We start from the raw sequence: 15,277 nt of genomic DNA, 5'->3' as shown, positions 1-15,277 counted from the left end.
TGGGCCAAAGTATAAATGGACACCTCAAAGAAGGGACTTCACCGGCGATCCAGTGGTTAAGACTGTACTCCCAGTGCAGGAGGCATGGGTTCGATCCCTGGTCAGAGAACTAAGATCCCGCATGCCATATGGTGCAGCCAAAAAAAAAAAAAAAAAACCACACTTCAAAGGAGAAAGAAATATACTATTGGAAAGTGGGTTATTGTTGGCATTCTACTTATTAACAAATTTAATTCTCTCATAGCTGCATTCTTCACAGGCTGTAACTTATCCATACATAGCTGTGTATACAGTCTTCATCAAGCCCTCTCATTTCCATTTGTTAATCAAGACATTTCCTCCAGGTCATCAGATCTTGTAAACAGGTCTTCTTTGCATGATCTACAAGACTCCTGGACCCAGATCTTCTCTGGTAACTCTTCCCTTCCCAGCCCATCTCTCCTACTCATCTGTTCACTCTCCCTGCCAACAGGATTGGACAAGACCTGCTTGGACATCTTTGTTAACATCTTCCTCCCTTTCCTTGGGGATGGCAGTCAAAAGAATTTGTTTTAAGCCAAATATTGATTGTATGACTTTAATTTTGACTCAGATAGGAAAGAATGTGCCTGCAATGCAGGAAACCTGGGTTCCGTCCCTGGGTTGGGAAGATCCCCTGGAGAAGGGAATGTCTACCCACTCCTGTGTTCTTGCCTGGAGAATTCCATGGACAGAGGAGCCTGATGGGCTACAGTCCATGGGGTTGCAAAGAGTTGGACACTTTGATTGACTAACACTTTCACATTTTTTTTCATTGTACAACTTTAATTTTACACTAGATATTGTATCATTCTAAGTTTTAGAAAAAGAAGGCATTCATGAATTTCTTAAGCAAGTAAACATTTTTTTTAACTTGTGAAATACCCTGGTCCTTTCAATGATATTAAATTTGGTAGAGTTAATAGCTTCCCTTAGTATTAACTATGTGTCAGGTTAAGTAAGCTTGAAGATTAAGCAACATTATTTTTAAAAATAGAAAATAAAGATTCAGACATCTAAGAAAATGAAGAGGAAAATCACTGAAAAGAACTGGGCCTGAATTTACCATGTTTTTTTAAACTTTCCTAATGAAAGGGAGATCTAGTTATTACTTACTAAGGATTTCAAGAAGATAAAAATATCACTTTTTTCTTTTTAAACAAACCCTTATGTGAAAACATTACTTTTTTTTAATTGTAAAGGATCTTGTTCGGTACTGGGGCTAAGGCCCCAAGCAAGTGAATGTTACTGTAGTCAAAATTTGACTAAATTAGGTGTAATGAGAATCCAACAGTGTATCTGAAAGTTTAAAATACCTCTTTCTCTTTTTCTGAACATTTATGTTTGGTTTACATGGAACTGTAAATGCAGGGGAATGTGCTGTATAAAGGGTGTGTCTCATGTTAGTATCTGTATTCCTTCTGTTTTTTTTTTTTGCTAGTAACAACTGGAAAGTATCCCCAAGTTTTCAGTTTTCTTTTCTGTATAATGGACCCAATAGAACTGACTACATAGGCTTGCAGTGCGGACAAAATAAGGCAAATTACCTGGCATGCAGCAGGCACATAGCCCTTGTGTTGGCTTGTTTTGTTTTGAATAAAGGAAATGAGGCAAGCTGGGATAGGAAGAGTGGCATTGTGGCATTATGTGTGAGGTCAGGGCAATTTTGGAAATTGAAGTAAAATGTTTTCCTACTAATTACCAAAAATGCAAAGATACCATATTTAGACCTCAAGGGAGCTCACATTTACTGCTCAAAGACTTGTGATTTCAGAACTTTCTCAAGGACGTGGAGAAGTTTAAATTATATAATGAATACTTTCTCATATCATATCTTCTCTTCACCAAAAAAGGAAATGGAAAATACCAGGCAATGATATTTCAGGAACTACATAAAGAGAAACCTGACACTGGAATGAATTAAAGACCACCAATGAGAGATATCTGGGTAAATTTAGGGATAAGGAAACTGTGAAGACTAGTAATACCCATCTATTGCTTATTAAAATGTCTAAGAGGTAAGGATGAAAATGGGGACTTGAGAATTTCTTTCAAATTCCCTTGGAGTTCAAGGGGGAAAAAAAATCAAAACAAAACCCATATGCCATTATGAGGGAAAAAGAGTGTCTAGCTTCTCTATTAGAAAGATAGTAGAAAATACAGGATCTGTGTATTGCAAAATGGAAGAATTATTAAAATTGCTCTACAATAATTCAGGAAGCAAGAAAGGATGCATTTGTCTCTATTTTTCAGTGAGCTACACTGGGTAAACATGTACAATGGTTAACTTCTACATTATTCCTTTAGCTTGAATACTTACACGTCTATTAGCAGAGGATATTTCTTGGATTTATCAAAATGAGGGGGCAAGATCATCTGATACCAAAATTCTAAACAAACAGAAAGATTAATTAGTGAATTAAGAACACATTAGCACATGGTTTTGGTTTCTTATCTCTGTCAGTGACAAGTAACATGTAGAGTTTAGCAATTTGTTAAATTATTATAGAAAAAGAAAATGAACCGTTTTGATTTAGCATGCTTTTCAGCTATAAAAAATATTCTCTTTCAGGTTAAAATATTAGTTTAAGGTTAAAACAAAGTTGTTTCTAATGGATCTATTAAATACATTGGTGTTTTGTAAAATAAAAGTGCATCTTAGAATTGCTAATGTTTTGTTTTTATGATTCTGTTCTTTGGCATCTGATCTACTTATCTAGTTTGTTTATGGCTTATGTTCTAAGTTTTCCTCCAAAATGTTTTCCTCTTCTTGAATTTCTTTGAAGATGTTTAGGATTTTTAGTTGGCCTTAACACTATTTTAAAATTCTGATTTAATAACATTTTTGTAATTCTTATTGCCATCCCAGGCTGTAAGATGAGCTCCCATTTTCAGCTCTGTGTTTCAGAGAATGAAACTAGGTTTACGTGGGTCAAACTGTTCTGCACGATCTTATGCAGGTCTGTTTAATTCTCTCTACTTGATTTAACATCAGTTTAGTAAAATTTGTCCCTAAAAAATAAATTGGTTACCTTTGCTACCAAATTCAGGCTAATTAGTTAGACTAATCTTTAAAAACGAGATACAGAGAGAGAGAGAGAGGAGAGATGTTTCATATTTTAATAAGAATATTTCCAGCTTCAGTAGATTTAACCTACAAGGAAAAAATTCCTTATCTCTAGAGATGTTTCTTCCTTATGTTCACCTTTCTTTTGTATTTTGGTTGTTATAATTATTTTAGTTGAGGAAAAAAAGAAAAGTTTAAGAGTACAATCTTTATATAGGTAGATTTTTCTTTAATTTGTATTTTGCTGGTTATTTTATGCTTTCTGATCAAATGTGCTTATGAGAACTAAAATTTTAGTCTCTTTTATATTTGAGTAGAATGTCAAACTATCAGTTGATCATGATGCTTTTTAAAAATATGTCAAACCCAGTGTTTGATCTCTCCTTTGTTTGAATCAACACTAGTTAACTGGAAATGTTTTACTTCCTATAATTTTTAAGATGCACAGTCTTTTCTCTGGGGGTCACATCTGAATATTTAATATGTTATATTATAATATTCAATGCCTTCTGTTCCAGGAAGTCCAGTTAGCTCTTCGAAACCCTAAGCCCTTGCCAGTCAAACCAGTTTCAAGGGCCAGCAGCACTAGCATCACGTGGGAGCTTATTACAAGCTTCAATCCTGGGCCCACGCTCACAGGCTGGCTCAAAATGTGCACGTTAATGAGGTCCCAGGTGATCCATAAGCACCTGCAGTTTCAGGAGCATTGCTCTAAGCTCTTCTTCAGAAGCACCCTCCACTCCCCATGCTTTTCCTGCCACTTAAAACTGGAGGAGCTGAATGTCTTCTATTATTATCCTTTATTAAAATACAATCTAAAATAAATCACTCTTGATGGATGCCCCCCCTTCCCTATGAATTATTAGCCCTTAATGGGAAAAAAAAAAAAGCAAATAAAAACACTACAAAAAAAGAATAGGATTTCCTACTCAAAGAAACCCCTTGTTCTTACTGGTCCCTGAACATAATACATGATCAGGCCATTAGGCCAGGGCCCATCATGGAGAGGAGATTAGGAAATATTCAAGATTTCTATCCTAGGACTGAAGTTTCAACATTTTACAGCCAAACTTAATTTTTTTACACAAGTCATTTTCGACCTGTTTGGGTTAAAGGTAAAATATATTAGTATTTCATTGTTAAAAACACAGTTAATACTTAATAGTAGAATAAAATTACTTAATGGGATGACACTGAACTAGCTAGCAACAATGCAATTTATCCAAGTATCTTCCATTTAAAATAATACATTTTATGTAGACTATTATATTTTTAGATTAAAAAAATGTAAAACTAGTCATTCTTGTGATAGAACATTTCATGGAAAAATGACATTATAATAATTTTATGTATAAAATACATTACTGTCAGATCAATTTACATTTAGTTATAATTTTATTGATGTTTCCGTGAAAAGTTACATTCCAAGAGAAATTTCACTTACTTGTTCCATGCAAATGAATGAAGTCCAGTTTCTTTGAGGGCATCTGGACATCCTGCAGCACTTGATCCAAATCTGAATTGTTTTCCAGGACTCTCAGTTCTCAACAAATATTTGAAGCATTTGTTACAACGTGAAGAATTTGGATTGTGCAAAGCAATAAGGAACAAGGGGGTGATTCACTGATGAGACTATACCCACTTCATATCTTAAATCTTGTGTTCAAGTCATTGTCAAGACACTCTAAAGCTGAAGAAAATCCCATTATGCTAAGCACATGTTGCTCCTATTCACACACACTTTCCTAAAAAGCAAACCAAGGATAAAATATGAAAATGTTACCTTTATCATTGCTGCTGTTATGCAGAGTATATAGGGGCAGACCAGGACCTGTTAACATAATCAGGGGAAAAAAAAATATTTCAGGGCTTTTAAAAAAAAAAAAAGATACCATACTTTTCAAAAATAGCATTTGTTACCATTTAACTTTGATATAACTTTGACACCATTTAGCTTTGATAGAATGAATATCACAGTGGATAAGAGGCTTATAAGTGTTAGCTGATTTTCTTTTTCCATAAAATGAGTGCAATTTGAGTCTAAGAAGTATTAATGTTACTGGAGAGGCACCGGGCTCTGGAGAATGAAACAGAAATTGCACATCTGGCCCTGCTTAGTGCCTTGCGCACATTATCATGTCTGAGCCCAATTCTTTCTTCTGTGAACTAAGCCTTTGAGACCCAGGGTAAGCCACCAGCCTTCCTGGCTCTAACTCCGAGGTCCAGAGAGGCCACACCCTCTCTCAGGCCCTGCCCACTAGGGGTGGAGCTCCGGAGACAGGTATCCCCCGACCCACACTCCACTGCCGCTCCACTTGCCACTTCCCCGCCTTCAAAGGGCAGATCCCACCCGCTGCGGTCCCCACCACGGAGGACTGGGCCGGGCGGCACATCTGCAGTGTGCCTGGCTTGGATAAGCGATTCCTTCCGGGCATGAGAAAGTGTTTTTCTCACACGCTCAGATCTTCACTATTTATCCCAACTGTGGTAGTTGCAGAGTGGAAGGTAATGTATAGAAAAAGCTACTTAGTGAGCTATTTAATTTTGACACATTTGAATCACACTATTTTTACACTTGATCAGAACCACAGTGGAGGCATTCTGAGGACCTGGGATTGAATCCTTGACTTTCCTGCTTTGTGACTTAGGACAGCATACCTATGCTTCAGTCTCTTTATGTATAAAATTAGGACAATCATATCTACATTACAGAGTTTTCTTAAGGATCAAATAAGATTATGAATACAAAACTTGAGCACAGTGCCTGATATACATAAAACACGTGCCCAAAAATGGTTTCTGGAAACAGCCATGGTAAAGAACTAGGAAGAAAAATGTGATATTAAAGCATGCCAGTACAGAAAGGTTCAGATAAGGAGACCTCTTTTTGGCAATGGACAGTTCTTGTCAACTTTTCAGAATATCCAAATTTCTTGCTCTCACTTTAAGAAGTCATCTAGTGTTTAATGGCAGAGGCCTGTGTCTAAATCCTCTTGAGCTTCTTATTAGCTGCATGACCTGTGAAATCACATTACCTCTCTTCGTCCAGATTTCTTCATTTTTTAATAAAGAAAACAATAATAACAATAGTTACAGAAGATGAAGCTGTGAGCAGGCTGAGTCACAGGACCCACCTTACGTACCTTTTTCTCATTTAATGGGGTAAGTGCATACAATTAAAATTTGCATTAAAAAATGCACACTAGGTGTATATATAAGGATGAAAAGTGCCTCTGTCATACATAAGCTCTGGGTATGTATGCTTTCAGTCTAAAAGCAAGCCTCTTGGTTAGAGGGGGAAAGAAAGATGGCTAACTTACCACTTACCCATTGAGTGGAAAGGGAAAAGGACTTATGTGATTTCAAGCATTCAGATTCAATAGGAGAGAAGTGATAAAGGCAGAAAAAATATTTCCTAAACTGGACACTGAAAAGGAGGTTTCAGGGATGGAGATGCTGAGCCAGGAGGGTGGTGAGAAGGTTGTCCAGAGAGGGGAGGGGATGGAGGGAATGACTTGAGAGGGACTTTGTGGGTACCCCCTGCTCAATTCAAACTTACCGGAACATCTCAGCTGATAGTACTTTGCATCTTGACTGAACGATACAGAGTAATACTGACACCTGTCTGGATTCAGCTCACAACTGAGGCACATCACTTTTGTGTAATCATTAAGTTGGATTCTGTAAAACCAATGGTGGAAATTAAGTACTTGATAAAGGGATAAATGAAAGAAGGAATTAAATAATGCCATGTACTAGTTTCAAAGATATCAGAATGCCAAGAAATACTCATGAAACTTAATGAGTTAATATGCAATAAATGCAGGACTTAATCCATAATAACCTCAAACCTCCCATTGTTTGCAAATATCACAAAGCATCTAATAAAGTCATGCTCTTTTGATGACATATGGGTTGGTTTATATAAAAGAGGAATAAAAGCATTTGATAGTAGTTCCAATTTAATATATTAGGACTAGGCAAAAAAAAATAAAATAAAAAATGAAAACATAAAAGCCAGAAATTGTTCATTAGCTAAAAGCTCGTTAACACTTTGATAAAATTCTTACTTATAAAGATTTCTTCCACCTGGCATTCCTTTATATTCATTACTAATGTAGTATCTGGGGAGAAAACAAATGAAATGTATTAATTATGTTTTACAGAAAAAGTCAAGTATACTCCCTTTAACTCAACAACCAGCATTAGCGATCATACAAGTGCATGTGTGTTAGTGCTTGCCCGACTTTTTATCATTTTTCCCTGCCCCTTTATTTCTCAGAAATAGGGGCATCATCTTTATAAAACGGCGATTCTTTTTTTTTTTTTAACAGGCTAAAATATCTGAATATGAGGATTACCCCCTTAGTTAAAATGACAAGTAAAAACTCAAAAAAGTCTTCTTTCATAAAAATATGACTGGACAACGAGTCTGAAGTTGAAGCCCCATTTATCTATGTGGTGGTGGTTTAGTTACCACATTGTGTCTGACTCTTGCAGCCCCATGGACTGCAGCCTGCCAGGCTCCTCTGTCCATGGGATTTCCCAGGCAAAAATGCTGGAGTGGGTTGCCATTTCCTTCTCCAGGGGATTTTCCCAGCCCAGGGATTGAACCCAGGTCCCCTGCATTGCAGGCATTCTTTACCGACCAGGGAAACCCCCATTTATCTGTACTGTTTTCCATATTCTCTGTCTCATAACACAGACGACTCAGTGGCAGGTGCCCCATCCTTCTGAGACTGGCAGAGCCACTTTTAAACAGGACCTTCAAAAACTGCTTTGAGCAATGGCAAAACTCCTCTGTGGTGAAACTGATACAGAATTATAAAAGTGCCTCAGGTTCTAATGAAAAACAACACTCCCGGTCCCACCATTTTGTGCAGGGTCTTTGACAGCCTCCACAAAGCTTTCCATTTGCCACAGGTTAAGGCTGAGACAGATACGGTAGCCTCTCGAAGCCTTCTAAACATACGATGTCACCTGAAATCTATCAAAATGCCCCAGAATAGTTCAGTGTTCCAAAACGTTTAAGAAAAAGAGGCTGCAGCATCTCTAATGTAAAGCAGGTAAGAGCAAGAGGTAGTGCTGGTTGGTGGCATGGTATCAAGTCTGCTGAGCATATGTGAAAATCATTAAGGCTTCCGTATGTTAGAAAGAAAAAAGTCCTGAACACATTCCAAATAGACTACTCTTTATTTGTAGAAGATTTTTTCCTTATTTCTGGGCAAAGGAGGGCGTGATTCTGACAAATACATTGACATCCTACTGATGATTAGAATACTTACAGATAATCACTGGTAAGAGCTTCTATCCCAATGACCTCCCAGGCTCCTTTTGTAATAAATATGCAATTCTGATGGGATTTAAAAAAAAAAAAAAGAGGTTTATTAGACTCTCTCTGATTAAAGTTAAGGGGAGGATTAACTAATTTATATCAGGAATTCAGGTAATCTCAGGTCTTTTTCTTGGGTCTCCCCCCCCCCGCCCATCCTACCTACTCCAGATACCACCAGGGTATCTGAATTAGTCTGATTATTTGTACATCGTGATCGACTTTACCACATGATTTTCACTTCAAATTAGTTTCCCAAAAAAAGGAGATCAACCCAAAATAAATCGTGTAAAAATACTCACTCTCTTATCTGTTTGGAAGTGACAAATGTGTTTGTAACCCTCTTCGTTGCTAATGATCTTGTAGAAGCTATTCCCGTCAGAGGTAAAATGAGGCTCTGCAGGCCTAAACTAGAAAATAATAAGAAACATGAAACATGTTAAAGCACATTAGTCTTAGCTCACTACCAGTTTTAGTTTCAGAAAGTCCTTCCAACACCTATGCTCAAAACCCATGATTCATTTACTTGCCAAATTCAATCAGAGGGTCTCAAGAGAAAATTCTCCTAGAAAATGCAGACAAAAGATCTAACTCCTAAGGGCTTTCTGGCGGGGAGCAAATGAAAGAATGGGCTTCCCAGGTGGCACCAGTGGTAAAGAACCTGCCTGCCAATGCAGGAGATGTAAGAGATGCAGGTTTGATCCCTGGGTTGGGAAGATCCCCTGGAGGAGGGCATGGCAACCCACTCCAGTATTCTTGCCTGGAGAACCCCAGGGATAGAGGAGCTTGGCGGGCTATCGTCCATAGGGTCACAGAGTCGGACGTGACTGAAGTGGCTTAACATGCATGCATGCAAATGAAAGAATGTAGGGAGGATTACACGTGACATTCAACACATAGCAGTGGTCATTGTTACCCTCAGGCATCTTCTGTTTGTGGAGAATAATGCTATGATGTCTCGATACAAGCGTGAAAAAAATAGCATTAGTCTTTCAGTTCTATTAAGTAAATTTCCTCCATGTCACAACGTGCTTTCTTGAAACAGACTAATATTATTTTTGACTGTTTCTGGTTGGAGGGTGGTTTGTAATTTGAGGGATACCCTGCCCCCAACCCTGTTTCTTATACATCATTTTTTTGAAAGTCAGACTTAGAAACTCTTTAATCATTTCTGGACTAGATACCATAAGGAATGTCTGTCGTATATTTCATACAGAAACATTCATATAGTTATCATTTTTATTATAAGCCTTCTCATTTTGCTAAATAGGATCAACAATTTACCCAAAAAAATAGTTGTATGGAAATATAGAACAAAATTTCCATTTTCTACAGTTCGATAAAAGATAGTTTTCAGAACATAATGTCGTTTAAGCAGAAGAGGGTCTCTCCCAGCCTGATAAGAATATGTCTCTTTTCGACTTCGATTTCCTTACTACATTTGAGAGCAGGTAGAAGATGGTCTTTTAAAATTGTTGGTTCACTTCACCCTCGCTGTTTCCTCTCTCATCAGCTCCCATTTTGGGAAGGAAGAAAAATGCTTCTCTCTTCTATTTAGTGATTCAAAGCGAATTCATTTATGGAGCAAGCCGAGGCGTGCAATACACTTGGTGTTCTCATTACAGAGCTCGGAAACACATTCCCCTCTCTAGACCTGTGTTCACAGCCTTATCTTTTTAATACATTTCCCTGTTTCCCCTGGATGGAGTTGTGCCTAGTAGAAATGTGTGAAAAGTGGCATCTGTCTGGTTAAATACAGAGAGGAAAAAACATATTTTTTTCAAAGAGTCGTGAGGAAGTGTAGCATGTCTCTTGCCATGGAGGAAACCACTTTTCATGTTGGCAAACCTCTCCCCTCTGCCCAATCAATGCCTGAACAAAAAGGACGTGTGAATGCTCGGGGGCGGGGGCTCTGAGCCCAGCTGGAAGGGCTGTGTTCCTGGACCAGGGGGCCGCACCTCTGTGCTCTGAGAGAGAAGGAATTTTTATGTTTTTTAATGTCACTTTGTTTCTCTCATAAAGGGGCTGAATAGAAGTGGTTGTAATAATTAGGTGTGATTCAATCTTCCTCTTTCACGCTGCCACAGTGGCTGGAACGCCTTCATCAGTTCGCTTCACTCCATGGTCTTGTAGCAACGTGGCCAGTGAGCCCCCACCAAGGCGTTGTGTGAGGCAGGGGACCTCACTGAGGGCCCCTGCTTTCTTGGATAAAGTTCTGCCTCAGGGTATAATAAACTATGAACCCACATATGATTCGTCCAAAGAGAGGGGCAGAGCGGGTGAGGTGTGTATGCCACCTCGATTCAGCAGTAGATAGTCGTGTCTCCTTCTGCATCTGTGCAGGCTGTGGGCAAAAACTGTGTTTTCTGCCTCCAAAGTACCTAACTTCAAATATGAGGTCAACAAGGACATTTGGTATCTTGGCTGCCTCTCAGCAACGGTTGTTTTTTAACTTTCCGGGAGCTAGAAATTTGCCTAGAGTATGTCTTTTGTTTTATCTGCTGTTCTCTTGAATTTTCAGTTGTCCTTTTACTTTTTTTTCAACTGAACATGTTATATATGCTCTATAAAAAGGTCTCTCTAGAGGGAGCATTTAAATATTATGAGGAAAAGGTCAACTAATATCTCTATTAATAACAAATAACATAGAGCCCTTGTTTGTTATATCTTCATATGAAATAGCTCTGAGTATCTGATCCACAGAACAGAAAAATCTATAATTTTTACAACTTACTCTTCCAACCCAGCCAGTGGTACTTATTTCAATGTGTTGCCGTTCCTAGGGAGGGAAAAATAGAGAAATGAGATATGAATTCTATCTTTAGCTGCAATTGGTGGCAATAAGATTTATTGTACTTAAACGAAAGCTATCTCTATTCACATATTTATATTTATGTTAGTACCTTTCACATAACTACATTAGAACATTTACCTCTCTTGCCTAGAGCTCTGTCCTGGGAGTGTAACTCATACGTCATCCCTAAAACTCATCTAGCATTTTCAATTCAGTGAGTACAGAACTAAAGATTACCTCATCTTTCCTCCATCCCCACCAGCTTGTTCTTACTCTTTATTCTTCTCCAGGTTAGTGGCACCATTTGCCCAAACCAGAGACCTGGGAGTCATTCCAGCCTCCCCCTCTTCTCACAGGAAACTCCTTAGCCCCTGTCTTCTAGTTTTTTGACTTCTTTTGCCCTTCTCCACTGCTACTGCCTTAGTTTGTGTCCGTCGGGTTTCCCAGGTCCATCGCTCTGTTCTCCTGGTTGTAGACTCTGCTGTTCTGTTCTCCTTCCAATCTGCTTTCCACTCCACTAAACCCGCAGCTGACTTCATCAGGCAACAGATGCTTCTATCTCATTATGATCCTCTCCTATTCAAAACCTTGAAGTAAGCTCCCTGTGTCTTACAGGGTAAGGCCAAGCCCCTCAGAATGGTACCCGAGCCTTAGCCTATATCTCAAACCTCAGCAACATTGCAGCTCTCCCTCAACCCCTAGTCCTATATATCCCCAGCCCCTGTGGGCTCCAAGCTGTTCACCTCAGACGCACAGCTTCCGCTCACAGGGTCCACATGCCATCCTGTGCCCTGCATATGGCAGCTTACTCCAGGCTGCTCTTGTCTCCTCTGTGTTGCCTCCCACCCATCTCTGTCTGTCCCTATTCAAGTTGATTATATCTTTTGCCCTAAATTTCCTTTGTACCTTGCATATACACTTTGAGAGCACACTATCGTGATATTGGGATGATTTAATTGACAGGAAGCAAAGAGCTTGGTTTTATAGTTTAGATTCTGACTGGCGTTGTGACCTAAGCAAGCTCCTTACCGTTACTGAGCCTGTTTCTGCAGTGTCTGGCTACTGTGAGTGTTCACAGTAATGGTAATTATTATTGGTCTTTGTAACAATATTCCCTACTAGAAAATAAACATTTTGGGGACAGGCATGCTACCTAATATTTTTTTCCACCCAGAGCCATGCATAGAACTTGGAACAAAATAGATATTCAATGATTGCTAGCTATATACATGTGAATGAGTGGATCAAGATATAGGGCCCAAGATTTCTGAGGCAACTCTGCCCTGGGCCTATCTAGAATGAAGCAGAGAGAGGAGGTGTATAGGCACAAGCCCATTACCAGAAAAGGGCTCATAGAGGTGTCCTTGGTATACACCAGAAAACCTCCCCCAGACTTTCCCCTCCTGAGGCTGTTGATCCCTAAGGGGCTTTAAATTTGATTCAAGAGCTGAATCTTGTGGTCTCTGGGCTGGAAAGGCCCCCAGCACTTCAAGGTTGGATTAACACTTGCCTTAATGTTGAAACCCTGTCAGCCCAGAAGTTAGCTATTTACTTTCTAAAGCTGTTTACTGCTGAAAAGTAGTCACAGTCATAGGATGGTTATTAATAATAGGTTTGTGACCTCTTGATACTTGTTTTGTTTCTTGAACATAGATTCAGGAAGTTACTCTGCATACTCTGTTTTCTCTATTGAAACATGTTTCCTTGAACTTGCAGCCCATGGTTTTCTCGGACTTTGTGAATTTTGACATCAAATTCCATTTTCTGGTTTTCCAGCCACCACCCATATCCCAAGTGATAATCACCATACCTAAAACAGAGTAGTGAGAGAAGGTGAAACAGAAGTACCACCAGGTTATCAAAGTGTCTAAAAGTCAATCGAGACTTCTTCACTGCCTCAGGGTCAGACACAGAGAAAGAACAGAAACTCAAACTGTATTTCCTGATAGCATTCTTCCTGTTATCATACAGCCTTCAGATCACATGGAGCTTTGGAAGCAGAACATCCCAATTCAGCCTTACCACTGAGGAAATCCATCTTCCCGTGGACCTGTCATAGTCACAGATATCCATGATCGAATAGTTCTGAATCCTGCGGAGCCACTGCAAAGAAATCCTTTCTTCTGTTACCCATGTCACGCCACACAAGTAGTGATCCCTGAAAGGAGGGAAGGAAGGAAGGACAGAAGGATGGAACGAGGGAGGGAGGAAAGAAGGGAGGGTGGGGAGGCAAGAAGGGAGGGTGGGGAGGAAAGAGAGAGAGAGAGAGAAACTATTTCCAGACCTTGGTACAAATAGACATTTTGCTTGATGAAATCAATCTTCATGGGAATACAATTTTCAATAGTTGTTGAAACCATTTAACACCAGAGCATTTTACCCTTTCTTAAAGCACAAAGTGAAACTTAAATCTGAATGGAAATGAAAATATATCTGACAGGAAGAAGCAGCTAACATCTCACAGGGTAGCATATGTGACTCACACCATGACTAAGGACTTTCTAAGTCCTCAACTGGCCTTTGGTGGTGCTGGGGTATCAAGAGGGACCTTTTCCTGTCTCTTTTCTGCTGTCTTGAAGGAGCATTACAGTGAAGCCAGAAACTCTGGCTGAGATTTGAGTCTTTACTGATGATTTGGTGTGCTTCTCTAGAAAATTCCTTCTAGTAGGTAGAAACTACAGCTGACCCCTTTCTCTTAACTTCATTTTCAAAGCAGGGAGAAAAATGGACTCCTATCTCTGCAAACTTTGAAAATCAAATCATTGTATCATACTAATCTTTTCTCAAGTGTCATAATATGAATCATGTGAAGAAATTAAGGAAACTTTTGTTATTTCAGCATAAATTCATACAAACAGAGATATCTCAAGCAGTGCAGCCTCCTCCAACACATACCTTTAAGAATTTTTGGAATTACATTTTGAGTGATAGTGAGATGCATGGAATTCATAATTTACCTTTCTGCTAGCCTCCCTAAATATTTGCTTTGGATAATTTATGTTATTCCATTTGCTTCCCACACCCTTGTGTGATTTTTATGACTGTTCTTAAATCACTCTCGTCCAGTGTCTGATAATAACCTTGTTTCCTTTTGTCACAAGGATTCCAAAGGAATCTTTTCTTCCAGCCCCTTCCCATCTGACCCTATGGCCATATCTGTTCCCCCTAAAATGGTCCTTCTTTACTTCACAGGCTGTCCCTGTCCCCTCCTCTTGTTACTGGGCTCTCTCCCCTGCTTAACTGCAAACTCTCTGAGGGTTCACGGGGTATCTCCAGGGCCTACCTGGCACAAAACAGGCACTCCCTAAAATTCTGTGGAATGTGGCACTGAACAGATGGGGTAATCCTGTCCCATCCTCGTGACCTAAATAGCTCTGTCCTTCCTCAGAATTAATCATCACTTCCAGTCTCTGCTCCCTTCACAGACACTAAATCAAACAACAAACATTTATCAAGCACGTAGGATGGACCAGGTGTTAGATAAAGCACTTTAAATCCTTTGCCCTTATGGCGCGGATCACTCACTGTGTTAATGTGCCCAGCGGTACCTGGGCCTCCAGGCTGTCCCCGCTGCAGGTGGCAGGCGCTGGAAGAAGACTAGAGCGCATCACCCAGCAGCACCACACTCACACGGAGACTCCTCTCTACTTCAGTCCTTTCTCTCGCTTATTAAGAACTGCACCCTTTTCCAGTCTGCACGGCTGGTGTGCCACGAGCACCCTATGAGGTTTCCCGGCTTGGTCAACCTGCCCTTCAGTCTGAAACGATAGACATGCTTGAACTTCCTTAGTTGTCGCTGTTGTTCAGTTGTGTCCGACTCTTTTGTGACCCCCATGAACTATAGCCCACCAGGCTCCCCTGTCCATGGGATTCTCCAGGCAAGAATACTGGAGTGGGTTGCCATTTCCTTCTCCAGGGAATCATCTGACCCAGGGATGGAAGTCACGTCTCCTGAATTGGCAGGCAACTACTTTACCACTGAGCCACTAGGGAAACTCCTCAGGGTTTTCTTAAATATCCCCTGCCCATGAAGCTTTTTTGAAGACCTTTCCTTCTACATGGCTAT

At 39.7% G+C, this 15,277-nt stretch overlaps 1 protein-coding gene across 1 annotated transcript in view; it reads right to left on the bottom strand.

Moving 5' to 3' along the window:
- Positions 1-15,277, bottom strand: part of DPP4 (dipeptidyl peptidase 4) — an 82,074-nt gene that overhangs the window by 20,342 nt on the left and 46,455 nt on the right. Inside the window, exons 11-19 of the mRNA XM_043894585.1 lie at positions 13,234-13,369; positions 11,152-11,196; positions 8,720-8,827; positions 8,371-8,438; positions 7,156-7,209; positions 6,645-6,766; positions 4,869-4,916; positions 4,530-4,628; positions 2,339-2,408 (exon numbers count right to left, since the gene is read on the bottom strand). Of these exons, the coding sequence (XP_043750520.1) occupies positions 2,339-2,408; positions 4,530-4,628; positions 4,869-4,916; positions 6,645-6,766; positions 7,156-7,209; positions 8,371-8,438; positions 8,720-8,827; positions 11,152-11,196; positions 13,234-13,369 (750 nt within the window). The remainder of the gene's footprint in view (positions 1-2,338; positions 2,409-4,529; positions 4,629-4,868; positions 4,917-6,644; positions 6,767-7,155; positions 7,210-8,370; positions 8,439-8,719; positions 8,828-11,151; positions 11,197-13,233; positions 13,370-15,277) is intronic.

The sequence above is a fragment of the Cervus elaphus genome, chromosome 33 (assembly GCF_910594005.1).
Source record: "Cervus elaphus chromosome 33, mCerEla1.1, whole genome shotgun sequence".
NCBI classification, from domain to species: domain Eukaryota; kingdom Metazoa; phylum Chordata; class Mammalia; order Artiodactyla; family Cervidae; genus Cervus; species Cervus elaphus.
The sequence above is the reverse complement of the archived record's forward strand: the minus strand, read 5'-3'. Positions and strand labels throughout refer to the sequence as shown.